Raw genomic sequence first — 13991 nt, 5'->3', positions numbered from 1 at the left:
GTACACAAAACTCCCCAAACAGTACTGATAGCCAGCACACAATATCCACCCACAGAACAGAAAGGTGTCACAAACACACATTTTTAACTCAGGAGAAATATCTTAATGCTGAAATCCAATCCACTCACAGGTATCCAGTTGCTTTTGATGTGAACGTTTATGTTCAACAATGGGGCAGATCAGTTGTATCTACCGTAACGTTGGCCGTACACATTAAAGGAGAGGACAGGATATATAGAATAAACACAATTAAACCACACACAAAATGGGATCCCCTTTAAGTTCATATGTTAATTGGAAAATGTAAAAGTGTAGTGATCCTTTAATCTTTGTGCGGTGTGTTTACGAGCTGTGCTTATTTTGCCGTTCCATTATTTGTTGCAACTGGATTTTTATTGGAGCCTTCAATTTGACTTATTTGTCATCATGTTAATTAAAGTCTTTTGTAATAATGTCAGGTAGAGGAGATATAAGTGAACATGCCGATTACGTGCACATACCAGCCACACATCCCACACAAGCACTGAACCTAAGCTACAATCACCTCCCACGGACAGATGCTTTGGTAACCTTTTGCTTCAGATCCGCAGCTACAGTTTTAATTTTCCAAAATAACGAACAGTGCAGAGAGTGTATCAATTTAGAACACAAGTGCACGTTAACGTGGCTAAAAATAATTCATGGTCTGTGGTTAATATACAAAGTTCTTTATTTAGACTTGCTCTTTGCACTAATCGGGAAATGGTATGTTAAAAAAACATTTTCTATGCCAAAATGAAGAAGATTTAGATGTCTGAAAATAAATTTTGATCCCCTATTCTGAAGCGGAGATATATATATATATATATATATATAGCGCGCAATACAAGTAAGTACGCAAAACATTTAAATAAAAAAAAAAAACCTTCTTTAAATCGAACAAATGTTGAAGAGCTTTCCTAACAATTGAGATTCTTGCCTCCCCCTAGTTTGTAATAAGATTTACTTCACTTTAATCCCATGCTGCTCTGATCTTGCAGGGGCCTCACCCTAGTTGAGTTAATCAGTGACAATGAGAAACGTAATGGCAGGAAACCCGATGTGCCAATAAACAAGTATTCCTAATACAATAGTGTTCCCCTCATTATTTGGATTATTGCGCCTCTTTGCAAGGGTTAAAAAGCATTAATATACCTCATACCCAGCAGCGAGGTGGACTCACCGTGGTCGCAGAGTCTGATTCACTGAGATCATGAATGCCCACGTCTATCCAATGCTTCCCCATAGGATACCAGGGCAAAAAAAAAAAATGCTCTCAATGAGGAGGAGGGGACAACAGCCAATAGATGTGTGTATAACGCTCAATGAAAATATTACCATTCCTACACAACGGCAATGTTTTAGATTGTAGGGTTAAAAAAATGGCAGTGGCACTGCACACAAACATTGAGATGAAGTGGTCTGGGTGTCTTTAGTGTCCATTTAAGACAGAGAACAATTAAAACAAATGTACGACAAGTTATCTGTTGGCACTTCAACTTTAAAGGCTCAGTCTAGTCTTTAGAAACACTACAAGTCAATAAAGTGGTTATGGTACCATCAGGATTTAATTGCCATTTCCAGGTTATCTGGGGTCCCCGAGGCACCAGCACTCTGTTACTTGACTGTCTGTTGCTAATGGGAATGCTTGATTTCATTAGCAATATCAAGTTCACACATAATTCAACATCATTCATTTGAGTGGGAAGCTGATGTGCCTGGCTAATAAGGGTAAAATGGATATTGGTAGCATGGAAGTGGAATTTACAAGTAGGGGGCTGGAACACAAGTGCTTATGGACCCCATGGTTTTGGTCAAAACACCTAACAATGGGGAACGGTGCCAGCAGCCTAATGGAACTATCATGACTACATTGGCATGTAGTGGTTATATTAACTAAAATGCTGCTTTAAAATTATTGAGTAAACAATGTTGCAATGATTTAGAACACCATTAATCTTTTTTTTTTATTGTAAAAGGTGATCATAAAATGCAACATTACAGAAAACAAGGGTTGAAAAAAAAAAATGCAGTTATATTCACTATGTAATGAATAGCAAGACAATGTATTTCTCACTATCTACACAACATTTACAATACATACATTATCAAGTAACTAGGACACAAATTCAGGGGTAGTTCAGGTGTAAGCAACTGACGGCAAGTGGTATTAGGGAACTATAATTTAACGTTACTCTGTCACCCTAACTGTACCCCCTCACATTCCTCCTGCACCCTACTGATGACAAGGTGTCTAAAACTCTGTGTAGAAGGACTACAAGGAAGCATGGCAAAGGGTGATGTGCATGGAAGCAGGCACCAATCGGACTTCAGCTGAGTGTGCTCAAGAGCCTTTCATTTCTGGATGGATGACCAACTATCTCATGGCATTTGTTAACTAAATATTCCAAAATCTATGTTACGCAATTATAATTTGTAAACAAATATAAGGAGTAATATGATAAATATGCAAAAGAAAGGTATTTTATTGTTACTCGTGGAAGCACTGTGAGGACAATCGCAGAATTTGCAAATAGGTATGTCCATTCATTTGGGTTGCATGACTTCTCCACACACTGCCTCTGCCTCAGATGTTACGGATAATCCCTTAACGAAGCTTTCCCACCACAAGCAACTTCTCGTCTACTGTGATGTTCACGTAGCTCCTACTCTTGCCACAATACTGAATAAGTGATATTACTGCATATGATTGATCACTTTCCTCCTGAAGGAGTGAAGCCCAGAAGTTGTTCTATAGGGGTGTATCTCCATTCATCTGCTTCCAGTTCTTCTACTAATCCAGCCAGCTTCTCCATTCGAGCCACTTGTTGATCTGAAAAGATTAGACCTAAACAAATGTTACTGCAATTATAACAGGTTGCACCCCAGCCACCCAAGGTCGTTCAAGCAGTTTAGCATAACATGCGCAAGAGCTTGCTATCTTAGTCCTGATAAATACTCTTCTACATAATGACCTTATGTCTTTTGCCATGAATCATTCTATTGGCTCCTCTCATGATTGGCAAAACAGCTCAATTAATCATCAGTAGTAGAAACCTCTGTGTTAAAGATTTTAATCCTGGCAGGGACAACAAAGCCCTTCTTACTACTATTTTTATTTGCTTCAGAGAGATGAAGTTACGAAATGATAACGGTTATACTCCTGAATAAATTTAGTTAGCCGGTTCTAGAAAAAAAAACACACAAAAAAAAACCCCCAAAAAATATTTTTGCATAATGTTCCAAGACATGGATGTTTGCATGCTTCTACAAGATGAAGAAAATACAAGGTGTACTTGATAACTCAACTTTACTAAAAGATTCATGTGAACTTTATGCCTTTAATTATGCCCATTCCACACCCTGACAATTTAACGGAACACAAAATAAGCCCTTCTATAATACTACTACTACTACAAAAAAAGTTAAAAATAACCCTTACATTTATTTTTATTCCAGCGCTGGAACAAACTCCTAATTGCAGCCTGATCCTCCTAGTAGGGAGATCAACAATCTTGATTGCCCAGTCACAAGATTCCCATCATATTGTGGGCACATAGCCATTATGCCATGACCGGTCAAGCCAATATATTTTTTTTTTTTTTATAGAATAGCATTGGATGCTCAACCAGTGTCAGCTGTCAGTATACTTGGCATGCCAACACCAGACATAAATTAGATTAAATTATTCCAACCATTAATTTTCACCAAAAATCCCTAAAGTTTTCTTTAATCGTGAACAAATCACGGTTCATCAAATCTATCTAGATTTGTTTACTCTTAAGTGTTAATGTATTCCCCACAAGGCTTCTTCAAAGGATATAAACTACTAGGCCTCTCCATGACATTCGTGGAATTGCAATATGACAAAATGACAGCTTCAGAAGCTTATCTCAACTTGAAATAACAATCCATCCTGTGAACCAAGGCTTTATTTAAAAAAAAAAATAAAAAAAAAAATAGCACTGAAGTACAGCAGAAAGCAAATGTTTTGGGCAGCTGCCCTGTGTCAATGCACAACGCTCTTGGCAGAGCCTTGACTTGATGGAAAAGAAAAACAAAACAAACAGTGCTTGATAAGGAGGCTACAGGCATAGATGATAACCGCTTTAAATTAACATCCCAAGCACCATAACAACTAAAGCTTAGAAATATCGAATGTGACGGTAGATAAGAACCATTCGGCCCATCTAGTCTGCAAGCTTGTTCTAGTGCAGGACTCCCAACCGTGCTGATTTTGGTGGGACGATTTTAAGGTCCCATTTCAACTTAGTCCCCCATTTTAAGTAGTCAAACAATTTTCAAATTGCTTGACTTCCTACCTGGCGTCTGCTAGCCACTGCCCCTGGCCTTCATAACCATTGCCTGAGAGCACTGTCCCTTGAGCTAAGCCTTGAATCCAATGCAGAACTTATCTTATCGGCTGAGGATGATCAGCTGATGCTTTCAGCCTATACTTCGTAATGCTTCAGAGATGGTAGTGGGGTCAGATAGCAGCGTTCAAAAACTATTCTACTCCTTACAAAGGGGGTGGATGGGTGGGCAATCAAATCTCCAGGCCGTAACCTGTGTTAGAATTCTGGGTCCCCATATTTGTTATAAGTTATGCAACAGCAAGGGGCTGTGTAAATCCTGGGTGCAATGGAGGAGGTGGGACTGCAGAAAGTGCTTCCATATATAGAAGCTGTTTTTGAAATCTGCCGCTCTGTTCTTGTAAGGCAGGCACCAAGGTGTAGTGATGTGTACAGGTTGCCCCTGGACACTCTAAAGAATGTTACAATTCAACTTTATATAACTAGAAACAGAGGTTCTTGATAGAACTGTATTTCCTAAACCTCCATTTCAGATGATGAGTACAGTTTTCAATATCCAGTGCTTCGCTACTAAACACTTAAATGCTGGACACATGCCCCATAATACAACTGCAGATTTGTTTTTTTGCCTGAAATGCAACTTGTCTGAATTTCACCCGATCAGACAATCAGTAGAATTCCAGAACTTTGAAATGAAAGGTATGCAAATCACCAACAAACCAAAATTCACAATGGCAGAGAGTGGCTGTTTTGTTCGTGATTCTGGATTGCATCTGTGGCTCCAAAAAAGAGAAAATGATCGATGGATAGGGGACAGCCACTAAATGTGGATTTTATTCACAGACCAAGTGAGAAGTGGGCCATAGAAGGGGGGAGGGGACGGGGATAGGAAAAAAAACAAAAAAAAACATTATAATATATATATATATATTTTGAGGATAAGGAGATGACCAGCACTCACAGGCTGAAACTTCAAAAGTCTGTAAGTGCTGGTAATTTCCCTATCCTGGTTATATTTCTTCCCCTTGACTTTAAGCATGAGTGCAGTCCAAGTTCTATCTGCTCCGGTCCACACCAGACCGGGTGCCTCCGTCAAGCGATGCTCGCAGTGCTCACCAAGGACTCCAAGCACTCCACCAGACACCATCAGCACTGTAGCCCCCAAGCTACCCTAGCTTGGCTGGGTGTCTCGCCGTCCCTTCCCACCCTTGGCAAAACTCCTGGATGCAACTCAAAGTGGGAAGGCCTCTCCTCCAAGAGAGTATAGCAGGTATAGCTGTGAAGCTCTTACAAGAACTTGTGGTTATTGCTTGTATAGCAGGTCCCTACAAACACGAGGCGAGGCTCTATGTTGAGGGTAAAGCAGGACTGGTTTAATGGTAGCCACACTGGCCTTTAATGCAAGTCCCCATGCCAGGGTGACACCCACATGGACCTTGTTGGGGACACGGACACAAACTGACAAACCAATAAGAACAGTGATTAAATGCATGACACTCCCACATACAAAACAATAAACCTCCCCCTTAACTTAGGAGATAATTGAGTCAAGCACTATACTAAACTCAATTATCTCCAAACACAAAAAAAACACACATTTTTACAAAACCTCCAAAATACCTTCAAAACACATAACATCCCCATAAAAGTTACATCCCTTGATACCCATGATCTGGGTGACCAACATATCCAAATATCACCCTGATCAGTTCAGGGGTTCAGAAATTTTATGGTAGTCATAGATTTTACTGACCGCAGGCATTGTCCCACAGTCGAAAATAGTTCCATAAAATCGCAGCTAACTGCCGCTGGAGGAACGACCGGGAACCGCAAGGTTTTCATGACGAAATTAGTTCAAGGGCATTCGCGGCTAAGTCCCCCTGAAGTCTATTTGCGATTTTAGTTCATGCAAACAAAATGGCCGCCACAACGTGGTCGAAGTGCCCTTCGAAGGGCTTCGGGAGTTTGAAGTGCCACTTCGAAAGTTCGAATGGTTCCTGTTATAAGTCCCAACAGGCACAAATAGTGATTTATCACAGGGTTAGAGGCTGTCAAATATGCCCCTCCAAGAACCCGTGACGAGGTCCAGTTCGTCACATTTGCATTGACAACTTGGCGCATTATCTCAAAGCATACCCATCATGTCACTTAGTAGACTTTTTGGTTCAGGGTTACACAGACGGTTTCAACACTGGCCTAATAACACTCCCCACTGGTATTCACGAGTGTCAGAACCTACAGTCCGCTCTACTTGACCCCCTCAACACTGACATTTAAGAAAGAGTTGGACAACGGATTCATTATAGGCCCTTTCTCACGCTGGCGTACCAACCCTATAGGTATAGCCACACGGAAATCTAACAATAAAAAACGTCTAATTATCGATTTATCGGCTCCATATTCATTGCCTTTATTCACGGATTCCCTCTGAAGAGTTTTCCTTGCACTACGCTATAGTGGACAATGTCATTCATGCCATACTAAAGGCAGGGGTTGGTGCTTGGTTGGAGAAAACAGACATTTCCAATGCCTTTAAGCTTTTACCCATCCCATGTGTATGTTCATGTAACCTTTTCACATAATTATGTGATTTTACTAATTACAATTTCAGGGACATGCCTGACAACCCAGGTGGAAAGTGCCTGACATGCCTGACAACCCAGGCCCTCTATTTAACCCTGTAACTTTCATAAACACCATAAATCCTGTGAGTGTTTTGAAATGGTAAAACGATAGTATCATCATTGAAAGTACAGTTTTTGTGTAAAAATGCAAAAAAAACAAATATGTACGCAAACTTTGGCTAGGTTTTGTGACGAATTAGCTACTAAAAAAAAATAAAAAATAAAGCACACACCCCATTTTGAATACCCCGGTAATTCTCATTCCTGGGCTGCCATCTAACATAACCAATCTGGCAAATTTCAATATGCAAATACCGGACAGGGGAAAGCCTTATATTTGAAGCTGTAACTTTCCAAAACACCATAAAACTTGGACATGGTGGGTACTGTTGTACTTATGAGACATCGCTGAACACAAATAAGTTTATTTTATTTTAGTAAAAGCTAACAGTATCTTCTAAGTTAGAATGCCGGACAGAACTAAGAAAATAAAATGTCTTTATTTCTCACACATTTTTAGATCGTATTCATATTAAATTAGATTTCATATCTGAATAGTTAATGTGAAATGAAAGCCCTGTTTGAATTGTACAAAATAAGTGTAGCTGCATATAATATGAATGATTTAATGTTGAACAGACATATAGCGCAAATTCAAGGTTTTGTTTACATTTTGTTTTGATCAAAATGTGTACAATTGCCTCTGTCCTTAAGGGGTTAAGGCACCACAGCAAACACCCTTTAGCTTGTTTGCTGTGGGACAAATCAGCTGATACAGATCCATGTGGCTTATAAATATACAGAAAGGCCACATAAATCTGAAGAAAATATGCACAAAATTGCCAACACCCATTCGAAAGAAAGATTAAAAAAAAAAAAAAAAAAAGTGGCTACCCTGGGTGTGTTTATAATTTATGTTGATGCTTTTTGAACGGCGTTTTGTTTGCAATCACATACTGTGGAATGCTGGACCTTTCTTTTGGATTACTCTGGTGTCACAGATATAACTGAGGAATCCAGCAATAAAGACTCACAGCTCAGGGAGTCTTGAAGAGGTTAGTGTACAGGGGAGCAAGAGAACTGGAGTGATACATAAATTGCAAATTATACAGCTCTTAAAATAAACATACAAGAAGAATGCTATGCCATACTGTATTGTGCTGTTCTTGATTTGTGCACTAAACGCTCTTTTGCCCGCTCACCTCAAATCACACTGACCACTTCAGACGCCTCCAATTTTCCACTGGCTTCTATGCTCTTCTCCCTTTCATGCATGTAGTTGGGACACATTGCCTTATTCCTATTGAAGCATGTGTACTGTTGCCACAGAGACATTGCTATATTCCGCATTAGCATTCTCTGTTGCCATTGGCTGGAATGTTGATGGCTGTGCTATTCTGTTGTGAGCATTTGCATATTGGAATTCCATTGGATAGAAGGGTCTTAGTTTACAGTTGCCATGGAAACATGTTTTTGTCCACTGATGGGCAAATACACCTACAGCCAGCATATGCAGTGTGTTCAAAGGACAATTTTTCACTGAAGGAGAAAGGAAATTGAAGCACAATTTCACACAGAAGTAAAGGAAAAAGAGGCATGCAGAGGTAGTATAATGGCTTGTAATGGGGAGTACAGTGCCAGAGAAAGAAAACATGGCAAAGAGGAGATTCAAGAAAGATAGCATAGATAAAAGAGAGAGGAAAAGAAAACAAATGAATAGAGAGGAGGCTGTGAGACAGAACAGATATAGATGAAAGGAAGTAGACTAGTCAGCAACAGTTGACGGAAAGACAGAGGTATAAGGAATCCTAAAGTTTGCAGCAGGATGGACATCAGAAAAGATTTTACATCCACTGTATATTCTTTTCAAGACTAGTTATGTGCACTCAAAACTACAAATAAAAAATTGTTACAGTGTACAAAGACTGATTACCGTATATCCTGATTATTTTGGGTCAAATAACATGATGAGAAAGATACAGAGCAAATAAACCCGTAGCGGAAACCTGTCCCCCCACCCACCACCCAAAAAAAACAAACAAAAAGCTTCACAACCCACAGCACTAAAGCACTTTTGGGTACACAATCCTGTGATCCAAAAAATAATAATGACAGGGTATCCTTTACATATTAAAAGAATGCAAAACCAATGTAATCCCTAAATGGTTTTTAGTCTTCAGTATTTCTTAGGGATTAACAGAATATAAACTAGTTAAAAGAGAGAGATCATAAAAACATACTTTTGAAGTGCTGGCAATTTTTCCCCCCACAAGTTGCCTTTCCATGAAATTTACGTTGTGTGTGTGTGTCTGTGAAGTGTCAATCTTATCTCATTTTGTTAGATCAACCCAACAAAGTTTTGTGTTGCTACATTTTAGCACATAATATAATGTGCGTGTCTACCCAGACTTGATTAACACAATGTGACATGTAACTGGAGACATTTGTTTACATTTAAAGTGTTTTCAATCTCAATGAAGTGGTCTTGGTACAGAACCCCATTTAGTAATATGGCAAGGTTTTGAATGCAAGGCTGAACAAACCACTAGTAGTCGTCTTCCTGACAGCCACTAGAGGAGCTTCCTCATGTTCAATGTGCTCACACATCACAGGAGGATGTATATCAAATGGCACTAGAGTGTCCCTGTCTCCCTTAGTCCAGCAATGTAAAACATTGCACTTTTTGAGAAGATGCAATGATTATAATGCAGTACTAAGATTGCCTTGCATGAGGGCATTCAGAGTCAGAGAAATCCCCCATAGGAAAGAATTGAGGCAATGCTTTCCTATGATGAAGGCACATCGTATGATATCAGAGACGCGGACTGCAACTCAGCACTGAGGGATAAATGCGCCAGGCCCGTCGCGACAAGGCAAGCAAACCAAGCAATTGCTTGGGGCCCCAAGACAACGACCAGGGACGTATTAGCTGCGAGGCAAACAAGGCATTTGCCTTGGATGGCACTTTCCAAATGCCCAGGGCAAATGTCTTGTAAGCTTTGCGGCTAACTAACAATCCGGTCGGTCGCGCGCCGCAGAGTGATGCCGGGAGCAGCGCCGCCCGCCGAGCAGCCCCACGGAGAGGGAGAACCCCCCCCAGCATTCCCAAAAGGTAAGGAGGCTGGGGGGGGGGGGGGGGGGATAAATAATAATAATAAAAAAAAAGTGAGTGTTTTAATGTGAATGAGTGTGTCAGTTAGTGAGTGTGTGTTTGTCTGTTAGCTAGTGTATGCGTATCTCTCAGTGAATGTGTGTGTGTGTGTGTATTTAGAAGGCGGGGCAGGTGGGTTTGGGGGGCCTCCATGTCCATTTTCTTTGGGGCCCCCAAATTCCTTCAAACGGCCCTGGTTGGTGCTGGAATCAGGTAAGTGAATAAAGGGTTTTTTAATCCTATATGTGCTAATGGGGGGGGGGGGGGGGACGGGACCAGAGGAACCAGCTTTGCCTTCCGAACACTATAGTTTTCCTTTAACAACATTCATTCATAAAAGTGCCAATTATTATAAAAATCTGCATTTTGTTTTCTCAATTTACAAAATAGGACATAGTTTTCACACACAATGTTAAGTGTGTCCACAGTCCGCTCAGCCATACTACAAAAAGGCAGGTGAGCAGGAGGGGAGAGATTACAAAAGGACGGATACCACAAAAAAAAAAAAAAAAAAAAAAAAAAAAAAAAGGGGGGGGGGGGGGGTAGGGGGAGAGAGGGTGGAACTAGGGATCGACCGATTATCGGTTTTACCGATATAATCGTCCGATATTCGGTATTTTTGGCATATCGGTATTACCAGGGATTGCTATATCCCCCCTCCCTGGCCAGGCAACAAGCAGGGAGGGGGGACAACAAAAAATAAATAATAATAATTAAATATATAAAAAAAATAATAATTTAATATATATATATATATATATATATATATATATATATAAAAAAAAATAATAAAAAATGCCCCCTCACACACACACACACACTCCATTATTATACACATACACTACACAAACACACTGTGTATAGTGTGTGTGTGTGTGTGTGTATAATAATGCAGTGTGTGTTTGTATAGTGTGTGTATATAATGCACACTACACACACACACACACACACTGCATTATAAAACACACACACACTAACACACTACATTATATACACACACTAAACACACTGCATTATATACACACACTAAACAAACACACTGCATTATACACACACACTATACAAACACACTGCATTATATAACCAGTGTGCCTGTGTAGTGTGTTTATATAATTCAGTGTGTTTGTGTAGTGTGTTTATATAATGCACACTACACAAACACACTGCATTATATATACACACACACACACACACACTACACAAATACCCACACACACTCTGCAATCCTTATTTACACACACTACACAAACACACACTTTGCATTTAGTATATACAGCATTCACTTTACACACACTGCATTCACTTTACGAACACTACCCACACACTCATTATATACACACTAGACAAATACACACTGCATCCACTACACACTACATCCACACTACAGAAACACACACTGCATCCACTACACAAACACACACACACACACACACACACACACACACACAGATCCCCTGTCTAAACACACTGCATCCACTACACGTGGCATGTATAGTTTGTGCATTTACCTTTAGAAATAGTTTTTATTTTCCAAAATGGTAAATGTACAGAATATCGGCAAATTATATTGGCTATCGGCCTGAAAGTTCACAGAATATCGGTATCAGTTCTAAAAAAATATCGGTCGATCCCTAGGTGGAACAGACTACAAAGGGACCGTGGTGGGAGATAAATGGGAAAAAGACACATGGGGGAAAGACACACACACACAGGATCTGGGAGGGGGAAGGGACATACACACACACACACACACACACACACACACACAGGATCTGGGAGGGGGAAGGGACACACACAGAGGGTCTAGGAGGGGGAAGGGAAGGGACACACACACACACACAGAGGGTCTAGGAGGGGGAGGGGACACACACACACACACACACACACAGGTAAGGGATACACAGAGGGTCTGGGAGGGGGAAGGGACACACAAGGGGGAAAATAAGATACACTAAGGGGGTGATATACACGGAATCGGAAAATACTTTCAAAAGAGGAGTATGAGAAACATAAGTGGGTAAGAAATTCAAGAGGAGGAGTAAAGTGACACTGCTAAAGATGCATGTTTTTGTTTCCAAAATGCATCTTCGTCTGTGTAGCCAAAAATCCTTGAACTGGCCCTGGGTGCGATGTATAGTGTACATTACATTGCTGGATATTTTTTTTCCCCTTCACCATAAGTGTACCATTTCAGCCCTTCCCTCCAAATCCCAAAACATTTCTTGACATGATTACATAAGTTTTGTGGGGATTGTAGTTCACTTTCTAGCGATATAGATATAAATATATACCGTATATACTCTAGTATAAGCCGAGTTTTTCAGCACATTTTTTGTGCTAAAAACCCCAACTCGGCTTATACTCGAGTCAATAGTCTGTATTATGGCAATTTGCATTGCCATAATACAGACTGGGGGGGCTGCAGAGATGTTACTTACCTCTCCTGCAACTCCTGTCAGCTCTCTCCTCCTCCGCGCCGTCCGTTCAGCACCTCGGTCAGCTCCCAGTGTAAATCTTGCGAGAGCCGCGGCTCTCGCGAGACTTACAGTGTGAGCTGACAGAGGGAGCTGACCGGACGGCGCGGAGGAGGAGAGAGCTGACAGGAGCTGCAGGAGAGGTAAGTAACATCTCTGCAGCCCCCACTGAACTACCAACCCCACTGGACCACCAGGGAAGGAGCCCCCCTCCCTGGCCAGCTAGCAAGCAGGGAGGGAGGGGGGACGAAACAAAAATAAATAATAAAATAATAATTACAAAAATAATAAGTAAATAAAAAAAAAATAATGAAAAAAAAAAATAAAAAATTGCCCCCCCCCCAAGGCTCTGCAACACGCACGCGCTGCACTCACACGCACGCGCTGCACTCACACGCACGCGCTGCACTCACACGCACGCGCTGCACTCACACGCACGCGCTGCACTCACACGCACGCGCTGCACTCACACACACGCGCTGCACTCACACACACGCGCTGCACTCACACACACGCGCTGCACTCACACACACGCGCTGCACTCACACACACGCGCTGCACTCACACACACGCGCTGCACTCACACACACGCGCTGCACTCACACACACGCGCTGCACTCACACACACGCGCTGCACTCACACACACGCGCTGCACTCACACACACGCGCTGCACTCACACACACGCGCTGCACTCACACACACGCGCTGCACTCATTATATACACACACTGGAAATAAATATTCAATTAATGTAATTTTTTTAGGATCTAATTTTATTTAGAAATTTACCAGTAGCTGCTGCATTTCCCACCCTAGTCTTATACTCGAGTCAATAAGTTTTCCCAGTTTTTTGGGGTAAAATTAGGGGTCTCGACTTATATTCGGGTCGGCTTATACTCGAGTATATACGGTATATCAGAAAGCTGAAATCTTAACTCCAATTCTCAGAAATAGCGGATATGCCCATAAACTTGATTATGGGAAAATCTCAGCTATACTATAAAACGTTAAGTGAGCATCATGATGGAATAAATCACTTCCCGATTCGGTTAAAGAGGACTACAGAATCTGCAATGGCTGAGGATTTGAGCAAGTACAGGAACTTGATATGTGAGCATCGCCAGCATGGAGTGACATTTGAACCGCAGTTTTATAAATTTATATAAAATGAGACATTTTGTAAGAAAGGAGGTAGAATGGGAAGTTCATATTGGAGCAAAATGTACTATTATAATGAGCCTAGATAAATGTTGTCTAGTTTCAAATAATATAAACTAATTAGGTGCCAAACAGAAAAATATCTATGTTTGGATGGAGGTTGTAAGAATTCTCTCTATCACTCATACTTTGTTTAGAAGTTGAGAGAAGAGAATTTGCAGCCAAAAGCCACCAAGTAAAATGTTGGTACTT

General features: G+C 40.9%; 1 protein-coding gene across 3 annotated transcripts in view; it reads right to left on the bottom strand.

The window, feature by feature from the left end:
- Positions 1-2484: 2484 nt before the first annotated feature.
- Positions 2485-13991, bottom strand: part of ANAPC16 (anaphase promoting complex subunit 16) — a 51459-nt gene continuing 39952 nt past the window's right edge. For 2 of the 3 annotated variants that reach the window (XM_063433947.1, XM_063433948.1), the window contains exon 4: positions 2485-2866. In XM_063433947.1, coding sequence (XP_063290017.1) covers positions 2733-2866 — 134 coding nt within the window. In that variant the 3' untranslated portion in view covers positions 2485-2732. The remainder of the gene's footprint in view (positions 2867-13991) is intronic. The other variant, XM_063433949.1, reaches the window with a different exon arrangement.

This window comes from Pelobates fuscus, chromosome 10 (assembly GCF_036172605.1).
Source record: "Pelobates fuscus isolate aPelFus1 chromosome 10, aPelFus1.pri, whole genome shotgun sequence".
NCBI classification, from domain to species: domain Eukaryota; kingdom Metazoa; phylum Chordata; class Amphibia; order Anura; family Pelobatidae; genus Pelobates; species Pelobates fuscus.
The sequence above is the reverse complement of the archived record's forward strand: the minus strand, read 5'-3'. Positions and strand labels throughout refer to the sequence as shown.